Source organism: Nymphaea colorata, chromosome 12 (assembly GCF_008831285.2).
Source record: "Nymphaea colorata isolate Beijing-Zhang1983 chromosome 12, ASM883128v2, whole genome shotgun sequence".
Lineage (NCBI taxonomy): Eukaryota > Viridiplantae > Streptophyta > Magnoliopsida > Nymphaeales > Nymphaeaceae > Nymphaea > Nymphaea colorata.
Window position 1 is genome coordinate 12,921,593 of NC_045149.1, and position 16,823 is coordinate 12,938,415.

Sequence of the window (16,823 nt, forward strand, 5' to 3'; positions counted from 1 at the left end):
GAGGGTCCACCCATTTAGCACACGACTAGGCATACGGTTAATCAAATATGCACTAGTGAAAACAACATCTCTCCAATAATGTTTTAGAAGATTCCTTTGAAACAAGAGGGCCTTGGTAACATTAAGCAGCTGACGATTTTTCCTCTCAACGACCCCATTTTGAGGAGGGGTACAACTGCAAGATGTCTCATGAACAATCTCCCTTTTTTGAAGGAAATCCTCAACAGCTTGACACACATACTCACGAGCATTTTCAGACCGAAAATTCTTAACAGAACCACCATATTGGGTCTCTACAAGAAGAATGAAGGTCTCTATGACATGTGGTACTTCGCTACAATCTTTCAACAGGTAAACAAAGGTACTCATTGAGTAATCATCTATGAAGGTTATAAAATACTGAAAACCACAACGGGTATGAATTTTCGAAGGCCCCCACACATCAGAATGGATCAAGGAAAAAATTTCATTAGTGCGACTGTTGGAAATAGGGTATGAAACCCTAACGTGTTTAGCAAACTGACATACATCACAAGATATCATAGATATGTCCAAACTAGAACATAAATCAAGAAATAATTGTTTCAAAACTCCAAAAATAACTGAAGACAATCTTCTCTCTTCTTCTCTGTCCTGCTAACTGCTGTCATAAACGCTGTGGCCACATGGATGGGAAGTCGATATAAGCCTTCAAACACCAAACCAATCCCAATCCTTTTCCCTGTCACCAAACCCTGCAAAACACAATGATTTGCAGAGAATATGAGTTCACAATTCAAGTCCTTTGTAATCTTGCCGACAGACAAAAGATTCAAGGGAAGATGAGAAACATGTAAGGCACCATGCACTAAAAATTTGTTTAAGAAAGAAAGACTCCCTTGTCAGCAAAATCTCTTTTGTCAGTTAAGGGTCGTGTGGAAAGGGTGACTGCTGTCTATGTTAATAACATCTAGGGAACCAAGGGAAATTCTGTGATTTTTTCTTCCTTGCCTGCACGCACATATCATTTTCTGTCCATATAAAGTGAGTTTATATATTCTGTTTTGATCTTAAATATGGAGCAGAGAAATACTATTACTGATATGCAAAGAGACCATAAAAGTTCTGGGAGTCTTCTTTCATTTGGGTCGACGGTGAAGTTGGATGGCACAAATTATGAAATTTGGTCTCGGGTCTTTATGATGTCTGTTAAGGGGCACAGAAAAAAACATGTTATTGAAGAAGAGGAACCTCTAACTACGTCTGAAAAATATTCTACATGGGAGGAAGATAACAATATTGTTATGGAGTGGATTATGAATAGCGTGCAGGCACACATCACTCCTACAATTGTATATTATACCTCTGCCAAACAGATGTGGGAATTTCTGAAGCAAACTTACTCCCATGATAAGAATATGAGCAAAATTTTACAGGTTGAAGAAGATCTTCTCAAGCTGCAACAAGGTGATTCAGATCTGGCCCAATACTTTGCGTCAGTCAAATCAGCCTATGGGAGACTAAAAGCTCTACGTCACCCTTGTCAATCATGCTACAAAACTCACTTTGAGCAGCACATGGTGGCCAAATTTTTAGCTGGGTTATATCCTGAGTTTGCAGTGGCAAAAACCCAAATGTTGACTGGGGTCGAAATTCCAGACCTTGCTGAAGCCTATAATAGGCTTAGTCGTCTGGCGGTGACACTTACTCCATCCTCAGCTGATGCACCCTCTTCAGCATTAGTTGTTCCAAGAGGCCGTGGGCAGGCCTTAGCCATCTCAGGCAATGTTATAAAAGGCGTAGCGTATCGCGTATCGGTCGGGCTGACCTATACGCTGTATCGTAACGTATCGTAAACGTAGCATAGCGTAAAATTAATTTTTTAATTTTAAAAAATATTTAAAAATCAGAAAAAATAGAGAAAAAGTATTAAAAATCTGAAAAAATAAACAAAAAATCAGAAATCAAGAAAAATATATTCAAATATGAAAAAGATCATCATACATAAGGAACATTCATGTGTGTCAACAACGCATTCAAAAATTAGAAATTAGATATTCAAAATAACATAATAAGCATCCATCACAATTTTAAACTTGAAAATTTTATAGAATCTTAAGACTTAGAGTCTTAGGACTTTGAGTTTTAGGACTTATATTACATCACAATTTTATAAGTTCAAAACATATAGTTATCAACTTATCATCTTTCATGATTTAACGATAATATTTTCCAAATCGATGAATCCTTGGTTATTTTTGATGAAAATGTGCAAAATCTCTCCCTCCTACGTCTCTTGGAGTCTTTAAATATAAGAAGAGAGAGAGGGAGGAGTGTTTAAACTTTAAAAAATAAAAAATTTTGTGTTTTAACCCGTATCGTACGATACGGCCCCCGTATCGCACGTATCGTGCGATACGTGTACGATACGGACGCGTATCGTCTTTAAACAGCGTATCGTATAGGTTTTCTTGACCTATACGATACGTATCGTACGATACGCATCCGTATCGTACGATACGGATAACATTGATCTCAGGAACTCGAGGACAAGGCTTCTATAGAGGGAGAGGTGGTCGAGGTCCAGGAGGTGGACGTGGTAGATTTCTGTGCACATTCTGTGGAAGACTTGGACATCTAGAAGATAGATGTTGGAATAGCCATGGTCGGCCAATGATGCGAGGCTCTGAGTCATCACAAATCAAGGGTTCTTCTCATTTCCCAAAAGCCTCACATGTTGAAGATGATACTACAGAACCAACTACTGAGAATGTCACTGTTAGTATTAGCAAATCTGAGTATGAACAATTTTTTTCTCAGAAAGGCTCCTCTTCCACCTTAGCGTCTACGCTTGTGGGTGATTCTGCTTTTTCCACCACTATGCAGAACCAAGATCCAGGTATGTCATGGATTATTGATTTTGGAGCCTCCAAGCACTTCTGCAGTTAACCAAATTTATTCACTATGCTTCACCATTTTCCTCAACCTAGACAGGTGAAGCTTGCAGATGGGAGATTCTCTCCCATTGTCGGTTGGGGCAGTGTGAAAATTTCAGAATGTTTAACTGTGAATAATGTATTGTTTGCTCCTGATTTTCGTACTCACCTTCTCTCAGTTAAAGGGCTGACTCATGATTTGAATTGTAGAGTCATTTTTTACCCTGGTTCGTGTTGGTTTCAAGACTTGCAGACTGGGAGAATGATTGGTGGAGGCCATGAATGAGGGGGAGTTTACTTCCTGTCTGAGGCCGTGGACACAGCTGCTACATCATTTCCATCCAAACCTACCTACCTTCAGTGGCATCTCAGACTTGGGCATCCATCAGTGTCAAAACTTTGTTGCTTGTTTCCTCAGCTTTTCAGAGTCACTCCAATGTGAAGCCTGTCAACTTGGGAAACACACTAGGAATAGTTTTCCGTCGAGTCTAAGTCCTGCAAATCATAGTCTGTTTGATTTACTTCATGTCGATGTGTGGGGGCCTAGCCGTACTGCTAGCCGGTCTAAATTTTGGTATTATCTGGTAGTAGTGGATGATTTTTCTCGTGACAATGCTCTGGAATTCAAATCGTCCAACCTTTTACAATTTTACTCAAACCATAGAATTGTTCCTCAATTTACTTGTCCACATACCTCGCAACAGAATGGTGTTGTAGAGAGAAAGCACAGACATTTGTTGGAAGTTGCTCGTACACTCATGATACAGAGCCATGTACCATCTTATTTTTGGGGGGATGCAATATTAATTGCGTGTTACCTCATTAATCGCCTGCCATCCTCATCTATACGTAACAAAATTTCAATTCAAATGTTTTATCCTGATCGTCCATTATTTCAAACTCCACCTTGTGTATTTGGATGCACATGCTTTGTCCATATTCTTGGACCAAAGCGAGATAAACTTGCTGCCCAAGCCCAAAAATGTATCTTCATTGGTTATCCCAAAAACCAACGAGGCTACAAATGTTTTGACCCCCTCACCCAGAAAGAGTATGTCAGTGCGGGCATCACATTCTTTGAGTCTCGTTCATATTACCCACAACCACCTACTTCTTGCTCTGAAAATCTCCCTCAATGTCCTTTGCCAATCCCACCTTTCCCACTTATGTCCCTTCCGAGTCCATCTCCCACCCGGAGTCGTTTTTCAAATCCTCCTTTAGTCTACCCTCGTCGACAGGGACTCTCACATGGCTCTCCTCCATCATCCTCTCCTGAGGTAAGTGTACCTAATTCCTCACCTATGGTTATCTCTGACTCGCAGGATCTCCCTATTGCCTTGAGGAAGGGTAAACGTCAGTGCACCATTCATCCCATTTCACAGTACGTGACTTCTGCATACGTAAGTGACAAGGTGCAACAATTCATTCATGCTCTATCTACTTATACTACTCCGACTTGTCATCAGCAAGCATTACTAGACCCTAATTGACGTCGGGCTATGGAAGAGGAAATACATACTTTACAGGAACGCCACACGTGGGACCTGGTTGATCCACCTTCAGGTTGTGATATTGTGGGCTCTAAATGGGTATTTACTGTAAAATACCATGCAGATGGAACCCTTGAATGCTATAAAGCTCGGCTGGTTGCAAAAGGATATACTCAGACATATGGTATTGATTTCTTTGACACCTTCTCACCAGTTGCTCTGTTAGGGGCCATTCGTCTCTTGATTTCTCTTGCAGTTCACTATGACTGGCATATGCATCAATTAGATGTTAAAAATGTGTTCTTGTATGGCGATCTTGAGGAAACAGTTTATATGCAACAACCACCTGGCTTCGAGATTCAGGGGGAGTGGGGGAAGGTGTACAAATTGAGAAAGGCCATATATGGACTGAAACAAAGTCCCCGTGCGTGGTTTTATAAACTATCTGATATTGTCTCACAGAGTGGATTCCAGAGGTCACCTCTTGATCATTCAGTGTTTGTTAAGAAATGGGATTGGGAATGGTTATCTTGGCAATATATGTTGAGGATATTATATTGATGGGCAACTATAAAAAGGTATATCTGAGACCAAAGCATTTCTTCAAAAGCATTTTGTCACAAAAGACCTTGGACAGTTGAGATATTTTCTTGGGATAGAAGTGGCTCGTGGTAAGGAAGGAATGGTCCTCTCTCAAAGAAAATACATTTTAGACTTATTACCAGAAACAGAAATGTTGGGGACAAAACCTGCCACCATTCCCATGCATCCATGATTGCATTTACATGATGAGCAGGCAGAGCATGTAGATTCTAAGACGTACAGATCTTTGATTGGAAAGCTTCTTTATGTGACAGTTAGAAGACCGGATATTAGCTTTGTTGTGGGAAAGCTGAGTCAGTTTATGGAGAAACCAAGGAAGGTTCATTGGGAAGCTGCATTGATGATACTCAAATACTTAAAATCTTCTCCTGGCAAAGGACTACTATTCAAGAAAGGGAAAACATTAGATGTCCAAGGCTACAGTGATGCAGACTACGCAGAATCTATTGAAGATAGAAAATCCACTACTGGGTTTTGCATTTTTGTAGGAGGAAATCTTATATCTTGGAGGAGCAAGAAACAAAATGTGGTCTCACGGTCTAGTGCAGAGTCAGAATATAGGGCTATGGCCCAAACAGCAGCAGAATTAACATGGGTTAAATCCATGCTCGAAAGCCTAGACATTCCAGTTCAACTACCTATGACAATGTTTTGTGATAACAGGGCAGCCACCTATATTGCAAACAACCCAGTCTTCAATGAAAGAACTAAGCACATTGAAGTAGACTGTCATTGCATTCGTGATTTAGTTCAAAGAGGAGTGATCTCTACCACTCATGTGGTCTCTGAGGAACAAACTGCTGATATCTTTACTAAAACTCTTGCAATTAGTGAGTTTTCAAAGTGTTGTAGCAAGCTAAGCATGGTAGATATCTATGCTCCAGCTTGAGGGGGAGTGTTGACAATGAGGCAGACTTTGAATATTAAAGAACCTAACCCCTCTTTAATAATTTTAGATAACTTTCTGGTTTTCATTGTAATTATGTTGTTTACCCTAATTCTCCCTTAAGTAAGGGTTAGGGTAAGAGATTGAATATAGAAATTACGTTTTTTCTTCTCTCACGACAACAGTTTTGACAGGTGAATGTGAGCAGGAGGTAGCTCTAACAAAGAAGTTTTTGCAAAAACACGTTGTTACCAAAGATCTTGGTCAGCTACGGTATTTTCTTGGCATCGAAGTTGCTCGTAGCAAAGAAGGAGTTGTGTTGTCGCAAATGAAGTATGTTCTTGATCTTTTACAAGACACAGGGATGCTAGGAGCTAAACCAGCAACTCTTCCTATGAATCCACGGGTACATCTATATGAGGATGACTCTAAAGAGGTAGCTTCACAAGCCTACAGATCGTTGATTGGTAAGCTTCTTTATGTGACAGTGACTCGACCAGATATTAGCTTTGCTGTGGGAAAATTAAGCCAGTTCATGGAAAAACCAAAACAATCACATTGGGATGCAGCTATGTTGATTGTCAAATATTTGAAGTCCTCCCCTAGCAAAGGTCTTTTCTTCAAAAAAGGTACATCTCTTGATGTTGAAGCTTACAGTGATGCAGATTATGCAGGCTCAATTGATGACAGGAAGTCTACCATAGGGTTTTGTGTGTTTGTGGGAGGAAATCTCATTTCCTGGAGAATTAAGAAACGAAGTGTTATTTCTAGGTCTAGTGCGGAGTCAGAATATCGTGCGATGGCTCAAACTGCTGCCGAAATGTCTTGGTCTAGATCCCCACTTGAGAGTCTTGGTATTCCAACTTTTTTACCTATGAAAATGTTTTGTGATAACAGAGCTGCCACCTACATTGCTAATAATCTTGTATTTCATGAGAGGACAAAGCACATTGAAGTAGATTGTCATTATATTCGTGATATGGTTCAAGGAGGAATCATCTCCACTGATCAAACAGCTGATATCTTTACTAAAGCCTTGCCTATTGCTGAGTTCTCTAGATGTTGTGACAAACTGAGCATGATTAACATCTACACTCCAGCTTGATGGGGAGTGTTGAATAACATTTATAATAGGTGGTCTTTTGAATATTTAAAAGTTGTATTAACAGCTTTTATTAATAGTTGTTTCAGTCTTGGACTGATTTTGTAATTTCTTTTTTTTACCCTAATTCTCATTTAACGTGTGAAGAGTGCAGCCTAATGGAATAGTTCGTACAGTTTTCTCTCTCTCTCGACTTCTTCTCCTCTCTCTCTCTTGCAACAAAGCTCATGAATCTGTTCAGCAGAGATAGAGGCTTTCCCTCCACTAGAGTTGGTAGCATCAAAAATAGATTTCTTCCCACTAGAAGATTTCCCTCGACTATTCTTCTTTTCTGAATGGAGGTCCCAACAAAAATCCATGGTATGACTAGTCTTCTTGCAGTGAGTGCACTTGCGAGGAGGTTTGACAACTCCTACAGGGCCACGACTAACAAGGGCAGACTCTCATTATACGAGATGTGATCCCCCTTTTTCCCAGCAATAACAAGGCGTCTTTGCTCTTCAGCCTCTACCAATGTTATCCGTATCGTACGATACGGACGCATATCGTACGATACGTATCGTCCGTATCAACGTTTTCGATACGTTACACCTATTAAATACGATCACACGTATCGTGCGATACGGTGGGCGTATCGCACGATACGTGCGATACACCCCCGTATCGCACGATACGGGAGTAAAATTAAAAAAGGGGCCGTCGGGCCCCTTTTTGCTTCTTATTTTGAAACCGATGCTCCTCTCTCTCTCTCTTCTTGTTTCTCAACGCTGCCAGAGACGTGGGAGGGAGAGATTTTCTCCATTGCATCAAGATTTGCCGGTGAAGAAGCTTCATTTCTCGTTGTGGGGAGTGTTGGGACGGTGGGAAGCTTGGAGAAAGAGGGTTTTTTGGTTTTTAACACCAAGAAGGTAAGAAATAACTCATTTTTGCCGTTGAATCGTTCATTTCTCTTATTTCCTATATTTATTTGTATGTTTGTACTTGTTTTGTGAAGATATAATGTCGGATCCTGCATGGCAGTGGTGTACAAGGGTGAATCCCAAAGATAGATTAAGAGTTAAGTGCAATTATTGTAAGCAAATCATATCAGGAGGGATTTCTCGCTTTAAACACCATATAGCTGGTACACACAGCGATGTGGCTGCTTGCAATGGCTCCCAAGAGATCCCATTGCCAGCGTATGTAAAGCACCAGTGTCAGCAGCTTCTTGAAGCAGTGAAAGCAAGTAGGATTGAAAAGGACATGGAAGATGCGGAGGAAGGATATGGGGACCCACATGAAGGGGAAGAAAGTGAAGGTGAAGATGTTCAACTTGAACAAGAAGATGTTGGTGTCAGTTTGGGAACAACTAAAGGGAAAGGCATCATGCATGGAGGTGGTTCTTCTGCAACTGCAACCAGAAAAAGAAGAGGTGCAAGTATAAGTTCAGTTTCACGAGGACGTGGCAGAAGTCAGGGTCGTACTGGTGGTGGTAGAGTACCTACTATGAAGTCGAGCAATATGTCTGGTTCGATCAAGAATTTTTTTCCCAATTATACTGCTGCTGGTGCTCAGCCTGAGATTCGTATAGCCATGCAATCAAAGGATATTATTGAAGCAGCAGATGAAACCATAGGAAGGTGGTTCTATGATGCATCCATTCCCTTCAATGGAGCAAACTCTTATCATTATCAGCCTATAGCAGATGCGATTGCTAGTGTAGGGCGAGGGTATAAAATGCCCTCTTTTCATAAATTGCGAGGTAAAATTCTCAACAATATAGTTAGAGATGTGAAGACATATTGTGATGAACTAAAATTGAGCTGGAAAGCTACAGGATGCAGTGTAATGGCAGATGGGTGGACAAACATCAAGAACAGAACATTGGTAAACTTCTTTGTATATTGCCCCCTTGGTACTATGTTCTTAAAATCTGTTGATTTGTCTGATACTCCTAAGACTGCTGATGTGTTGTTTGGGATTTTTGATAAAGTTATAGAAGAAGTTGGGCCTGAAAATGTCGTACAATTGATCACTGATAATGCAGCAAATTATAAAGCTGTAGGTGAAATGTTAGCAGCACGATATGGGACATTTTATTGGAGTCCATGTGCTGCTCACTGTGTAAATCTTATGCTTCAGGATCTTGGTGAAAGAGATGATATGAAGTTGACAGTTCATAGATGCCAAGAAATCACGAAGTTTATTTACAATCATGCTTATGTCTTGAATTTGATGAGGAAATTCACAAATGGGGCTGAATTAATTCGACCTGCACAAACATGGTTTGCTACAAATGTTTTGACTGTGCAGGGTATAGTCAAGCAAAGATCTTCTCTCAGGCAAATGTTTTCAAGTGATGATTGGGCTGCATATCCACATGCCTATAAAAGAAAGGCTACGACAGTTGTGGATACCATCTTCGATGCTGACTTTTGGGAATCATGTGTGCACTTATTGAAGATTTGTGTACCTCTAGTGAAAGTCCTCATATTAGTTGATAGTGAAGATAGACCTTCTATTGGATATTTATACGAGTCTATGGATAGAGCCAAGGAGGCCATTAGAGATAATATGAAGGGAAAAAAGAAGTTGTACATGCCTATATGGAAAATTATAGATGGAAGTTGGTCTGGACAACTTCATCGCCCACTTCATGCAGCAGCCTACTACCTAAATCCTGCTATTAGATTTCTTCCCACTTTTAAGAAGGACAGAGAGGTCGAGTATGGCATGTTGGATTGCATTGATGTATTAGTAAGTGATAGTAAAGAACAAGACGCTATCCATATGTCGATCAACAAATATGATACGGCTTTTGGTACCATGGCGAGAGACACAGCAGTTCGATGCAGGACAACTATGCGTCCAGGTATTAGAAAAAGAAACTTTATACTTTTTGTTGTTTAGCTTTTATTCTACCTTCTCATATATTTATTTCTGACAACATTTTTACTTTCCATCTGTTATTAGATTTGTGGTGGGAAAGGTTTGGGCCTGATTGCCCAGAATTAAGGAAGCTTGCAATTAGAATCCTCAGTCAAACATGTAGTGCAACTGGATGTGAAAGAAATTGGAGTGTATTTCAGCACATCCATAGTAAGAAGAGGAATAGGCTGGAACATAAAAGGTTGAATGACCTTGTTTACGTTCGTTATAATATGAAGTTGAGACAAAGGTAAACATTTGTTTTGTTATACAAGAATATCAAATTCTAATATATATTTTAATCTCTAACAATTTGTTAATTTTTTCTCTTGTTAGGCAACTAGAAACAACATCTACGAGGAAGCATCACAATCAATATGATCCTATCTTCATTGACCATTTTGATATATTAGATTCTTGGGTTGAAGAAGAACCAGCTGCAATACTTGATGAGGACGATCTTGATTTTTTGAATGTTGAAGGAGCAGCAGAGATTGTTGAAGAAGGAGAGGCTGGGGGGGAGCAATGGAATGTTGGTGACATTCCATTTGCAACAGAGGGGTTAGAAGAAGAAGTTAATGAAGAAAATGAAGATGATGATGAAGAATGAAGATGATGATGCAAATGACGATTGATGATGCTTTTTGTTTTGAGTTTTGAAAACTATGTCAATATGTTCTGAGTTTTGACTTCTGAACTTATGAATTGTGATGTAATTGAATACTCTTAGGTTGTTTAGTATGTTATTTTGTTTTTTGAATGTTTTGTTCATATGCATACTTCACAGGTCATACTTCATATACATGAATGATGAATGTTCCTTTAAATACATTTTTCTTGAATTTTTCTGATTTTTACTAGTTTTTTCGGATTTTTTTAGAATTTTTCTGATTTTTTTCTATTTTTTATAAATTTTTAATATTTTTTACAAATTAAAAAATTAATTTTATGATACGTTACGATACGGCGTATAGGTCGGCCCGATCGATACACGATACGATACGGCAGTGATAACATTGGCCTCTACACAGGAGTAAACATCTTCAATACTAAGCAGTTCTTCAGAATTAAGGATTTGACTTCTTATACCTTCAAAGTCATCATTCAACCCTGCTAAAAATAGGAACACCCTATTCTTCCATTCCTTGGCTAAACGACGCACCTGATCTTGGGGACAATCCCAAGTGTCATCTGAATAGTAGTCAAGTTCCTCCCACTTAGATTTCAAGGCTGCATAGAAATCTGCCACAAAGTGTTCATCTTGCCATAGAGAATAGACATCATTCATCTACTGATACACTCGAACATCTTTCTTCTTCTGGCCATACATCTGCTCAAGTATAACCCACATATCTCTCGCAGTCCTCTTGCGAAGAATGAGGGGTTAAATCTCGGGGGGGCACAGAGTTGACAATGCAAGTCTTTAACTTGGTTGTCCTCAAGAAACCATGTGTCTCAAGCAACATTAGTCTCAGCCGGTTCAATCTTCCTCCTGTTTATATAAGCAATTCGGCCTCGACTTGCAATCCCCATGGTGATAGCAGCAGACCATTGAAGGTAGTTCTCTTTGGTAAGACGAATAGTAGTAACTTGAACTGGAATATTTTCAGTTCTAGAGGCCCCAATGTTAGCCTGGTCTGTATTGACCGTAGAAGAAGACGATTCTGCCATGACCAAGATTCAGCGCAGTAGCAAACACGGTGGCAGCAGGCGACCAGCTGATGTCGTGAGGAAGAAGACTCAAGCAGCGCACGGAGCGGCACTGGACAGACCAGGCGATGGACAAAAGAACGTTGGCAATGACGTTGGGCGGACCTTGACGTCAAAACAGAACAAGCGACACAGGGAGGCACTGAACAAAAGGAAACTGTTGTATCTACGCTTGAGACAGCTGGGAGCAGCAGCAGAGTAGACGCAGTGGTGCAAGCAGTGACACTGTGGACTGAGCGGCGATGTCAGAGCACCGGCGACAAAGAGGGCACCATCGAGCGATAGAGAGAAGGACACCATCGGGCGACAGTGTTGGGAGTTGTCGAGCGACAGCCAAACAAAGGCAGGGCAGCGGCGAGTGAAGGAGCACCATCGGGCGACAGGCAAACAGAGCTCTCAGCGTTGATGGACTGGGCGACGACGACCAGAACCTCACAGGCGCTCGAGTCTATAGAAGCAGGCAACGGCAGACAGAGACCACAGGCGACGACAACCAGAACCCTACGAACACAGGAACTCCACGGCAAGGACAGAGGAAGCTGCCGCACACGAGGAACAGCGGCAGGGAGAGAGGTGCAGCAATCGGCGAGCAGAACCTCACCAGAACTTCACGGTGACAGAAGATCTCCACTGAAATGGTGACAAGGGATTTTCCGTCCAAACTGAACAGTGACGACACTATCCTTCTTCCAACACGAGCACAATAGAAAAAAACAGAACCAACTTGGCTCTGATACCATGTTGAAACAGTAAAAACAAGTAGAACAGTGAACGAAGACGGATTTAACGTAGAAAACCCCTATACAAGAGGGAAAAAACCGCAGGTGAAGAGGACTGGTGCCCACTAGCAACCAGACTCTCTCTCTTAGAATTTCATTCACACACTGAAATTAGGGTTTACATAGGCTAAGTAGGGCCATATCAGTAACACACTGGATCAGGTCCAGATCCAGACCCGAAAAGGTGACCCAAATACAACATATGTCAACAATAGACACCTATGCTCCAGCTTGAGGAGGAGTGTTGAGGAATCGTACTTGTTTGGGATTTGAAGTTCTCTGTATTTTGGGATTTTAGTATTAGGTAGCTTTTTGAATTTTAAAGTTTTGTTGGACAAAGGGTTACATAACCCTAGTCATTATTTAGTCTAAAGGCAAAGGAGCAGCCGGCACATTCTGGACTGCTACCTACTCTCTCTTTTTTCCTCACGTTCTCTTCTTCTCCTTCTTACCTACCTCTCTAAACAACAAGATACATAACCCAAATACACAAAAGTATATGCCTACACATATATAAACCTATACAAAGATACATAATTATGTACAATAAGATGCATGTGTCTATGTGTGTGTGTGTGTGTGTGTGTGTGTGTGTGTGTTTTGCGTCATTATGTTCCTTTTTTCCACTCATGAACTATTTTGTGCAGGTATGAGGCATCCATTTGACACTGCATGAAACTTCTTTCCTCTTTCCTTCATTTCATATTCCTTCTTGTTCTTGCTTTGTTTTGGCATTCATATCAATCGTTTCTACGCAAGCCAAATGATATCTTTCTAGTGAATTTTCAAAATTTGCTAACGTTTACCTGATTGTTCAAGTTTATGTTTATTGTCCAGATTGCAGAGCTAGAGTGCCTACTGGCCAAAGTTTTAGCATCTCCTATTGAAGTGGAAGAGAGCAATATTATAGGAAAAGAAATTTCTTCTGCCAAGGTAGATGGATTTCATGTTCGGGAGTTCCATTGCTAATATTTGGCACTAGTTATTTTCCTGGACGATGGGTTTGATGATGATGTTATATTGACGTAATTTGCCTTTAGTTTTAGGAGTTATTTTTGCAATTAAGTATAAACTAATCTTATTTTTATGCATGTAAGACACTGCTTTATGGAAAGTATCACTGCTAAAGTTTGTTTCCCTGTTAACTCAGTGCTGACTTTGCATGAATATTGATGGTTATGCTGTTAGATTATATGTAAGTACTTGTGTATATATCTATATATATCCTATCATATATCACAATTTCTATGCATTTGTAGATTTGCTCAGTAATTGGTATATATATGGTTTATATGTGTGTGTGTGTGTATATATATGTGTGTGTGTGGATGTATATACGTATGTATGTATGTATGTGTATATACATATATGTATGTATGTGTATCTTATACACAAGTTTCTATTTTTGTTTTCCTTTGTTTTGTGTGTGTGTGTTTTTTTTATTGTCTTGTTGTTACTAGCTATTGTCTGATATCCCACTGGCTAGCTTTCCTAGTGGGAGCAGCCCCAACAGCTAGTTCCATTTCATTATTTATTTTTGAGAATTTATATATAAAGGACAAGGATCCCTCTTGTTAGCAGGTTCTTAGTGTTTTATTTGTAATGTGATTTTATTCAGCCATATTATATCCATAGACGCTACAAGGAACATAAAGAAGGAGTTTGGGCCTACTTAAAAGATTTCCTAACGGGCAAGGTGCAACAGCGATCAACAAGGGTACATAAGCTCCCCCTACAGTATTCAGGTCGCTTTCAAATTCTGAACCATATCGAAGTAGTTACTTATAAAATCGAACTCCCTGAGGACTCATTCACCAGCTTTCTATGTCTGATGATTAAGCAACATTACCAAGATCATTCCACTGCAATTCCTCTTACAGCCCTTCCTTTCACACCTAACAATGAACTCTTCCCAATTCGGATTCTCTGACAGAGGGCTGTGAAGTGGCATGGAAATTCACTCACACTGTGGCTAATTGAGCTGAGCAATGACACACCAACACCAACACCAACGTGGGAGATTCTAGTAAGCTAACAACGATTCCCAACATTGGCACCTTGAGGACAAGGTGATAGCTAAAGAGGAGAGTATCGATAGTTGCCTAAGGGCGATCAGAAAAAATATGATGTAAGGATATGTGAGTAGATTAGTAAGTTGGGTCCGGATAGGTTAGAGTAATCACACTCAAAAAGAGTCCTGCATATAGAAGGGTTCCAAAATTGTCAGAGTACTCACCAATAGTTGGTGCTTGTAGTAATTTTTCCGATGCTGGTGAGATGATGTCACAAGAATTTATTGGAAACTCACTTTCCTTTGCATCTCAGCCTCATGAAGAGCTAGTCACATACTAGGTCCCCACATTTCCTAAAACAACAATATAGAACTTAGTATTTCCATCAAAGTCAATGTAGATACATATTCCTGAAATGGAAAACAATTAAGTATAATAACATAAAATATGGTTGAGTCATGTTATAAGTATGTGGGCAGGTAAAGCTGATCAAGCAGGCAGTTCGTGACATTCAAATGGGTTTTCACTCTGATTCCAACACTGTCACACCCTAAATTTTCACTCAAATATTTTCCTTTAAATGCATAGCAGACACAAACTTTTGGTAATCTGACAAGAGTTGACAACACTGTCCAAATCACATAAAGTCTAAACCACAAATTGGGCCACTCATTTTTATTATATACAAAAAATATGTACGGATGCATGTATACAAAATAGTCACCACACCCTGTTTGGATTTTCTTTGTACAAGTTTACAAAAACCCAAAAAGATAAACTTCAACTATACATGAGATGCCGACACATGAAGCACTATTCCTAGTGGAACATGAGCACTGTTGTCAAGATTTGTGCCTCCAAGTTTAGAAACACTAAGAACATCAATTCTTAGGGATGAGAAGGATGATGTCAAGCAAAGTTTATAGAGGAAAAAGTTTGAATGGAATATAGCTGGTGTATCAATTACCTTTGATGGATGGACAAACATTTTAAAGGCATCCACAAATTAATTGCAATGCCATAGCATATGTTGAGATAATTGTTTTTGAGGACAGTTGATACATCTGGAGAATATAAAGATGTTGAATATTTGAAGTGATTATTCATAGAAGTAAGAGGTTGGTTCTACTAAGGTAGCGCAGATCATTATAGATAATGTTGCCATGTGCAAGAGTGTTGGTAAGTTAGAAAAGTGATTTACCTCGTGTCTTCTGGACTCTATGTATTGCATATACTTTATATTTAGCATTGTCGGACATATACAATCCACCAAGTGGTGAAGAAGATCCTCGACCATGTGAACTATTTTCACAAGAAATAGAAAAATATGCAAAGAATATTAGAAATTTCAACATTAATGACCAACATGCACTGACTCTTTTTGGTAGCTATTCTGGGTTGGAATTGTTAAAAGTTGTTGAGATGCAGTTTGCTTCCATCATTGTCATGTTGAAAAGATTTCAACGAGTAAAGAATGCTGTTGAATTAGAAAAGTTTTATGTTTTAGGAGGCTCTTCGTAATATTAAAGAGTTATAAGACCTCTTTAATATTTTCGTTGTTTCTCATTGATTTATTTTGTAAATCTCTTTTCTACCCTAATCTCTTTTATAAGGGAGATTAGGGTTAACGTAATAACAACTTTTTGGGTTAGCCATACGGCTGCCTCTCTCTCTATCTCCCTCTCTCTCGCTCTCTCCACATCTCACGACAAACCTTCTTATTTCACCACTGCAACATGGTATCAGAGCAGGCGTGAATCAGGCTGGCGACGTGAGAAACAAAAAAAAAAATCTGTTGTCGACGTTTCTGAGGCGTAAATCAGGCTGGCGACGTGAATCAGGCTGTCGACTTCTCCTCTTCAGGCTGTCGACTTCTCCTCTTCAGGCTATCTCTTCCACCGTCTCCTTCCCTTCTCCCTCTTCCGTCTCCTTCTCCTACTACACACGACACGACTGGGTTGAGCTGACTGTTTTCCAGCAGCTGACCCATGTGGAGGAGTCTATTGACGCTATGAAATCTGCGTGAATAGACTCCAGCTATGGGTATCTACATATATATATTTTTTTGCAGCTGGGTGGGAGTCTGCGATAGTTTATGTTGAATGCTTTCGTTGCTATTCATGATTCGTAGAAAATAAAACTGTGGTACAGCAACGTTAGATGCAAGTAGATACGTTGTTGGTTGCTAAAGCCATTGCAAGCAGTGTGGTTTTTTTTGGCGTCGGATTTCTGGATTTTTCTCCATCGTGGGGTTCTTGGACAGCAGTCTTCTATTTGTATTGCTGAAACGTATTTATTGTGGGACTGTTGGACAGCAGTCTATCGTGTGGAATAGTGGTTTGCATCTAACGTTGCCGTGTGGTGATTGGACTTATGCTATTGTTGATCAGTTGCAGTCGCTATTGATTTATATATACAT

At 39.9% G+C, this 16,823-nt stretch overlaps 2 protein-coding genes across 4 annotated transcripts in view; both read left to right on the top strand.

The window, feature by feature from the left end:
• The window catches only part of LOC116266481 (lysine-specific demethylase JMJ17), an 81,837-nt gene that overhangs the window by 43,187 nt on the left and 21,827 nt on the right, over positions 1-16,823 (top strand). For all 3 annotated transcript variants that reach the window (XM_031647734.2, XM_031647736.2, XM_031647735.2), the window contains exon 12: positions 13,230-13,325. In XM_031647734.2, coding sequence (XP_031503594.1) covers positions 13,230-13,325 — 96 coding nt within the window. The remainder of the gene's footprint in view (positions 1-13,229; positions 13,326-16,823) is intronic.
• LOC126410646 (uncharacterized) lies at positions 7,875-10,531 on the top strand. Its single transcript, XM_050081019.1, has 5 exons — positions 7,875-7,904; positions 7,991-8,862; positions 9,118-9,847; positions 9,949-10,153; positions 10,240-10,531. Exons 2-5 carry the CDS (start codon positions 7,996-7,998, stop codon positions 10,511-10,513), a joined length of 2,076 nt encoding a protein of 691 aa, XP_049936976.1. The 5' UTR covers positions 7,875-7,904; positions 7,991-7,995; the 3' UTR covers positions 10,514-10,531.

What these genes read in the sequence shown, in the direction of transcription:
- LOC126410646 (XM_050081019.1), top strand. Translation starts at nt 7,996, where the DNA reads ATGTCGGATCCTGCATGGCAGTGGTGTACAAGGGTGAATCCCAAAGAT. An exon ending in ACATCAAGAACAGAACATTG is followed by an intron (nt 8,863 to 9,117) that starts GTAAACTTCTTT and finishes CTTATGCTTCAG; the next exon opens with GATCTTGGTGAAAGAGATGA. An exon ending in AATATGAAGTTGAGACAAAG is followed by an intron (nt 10,154 to 10,239) that starts GTAAACATTTGT and finishes TTCTCTTGTTAG; the next exon opens with GCAACTAGAAACAACATCTA.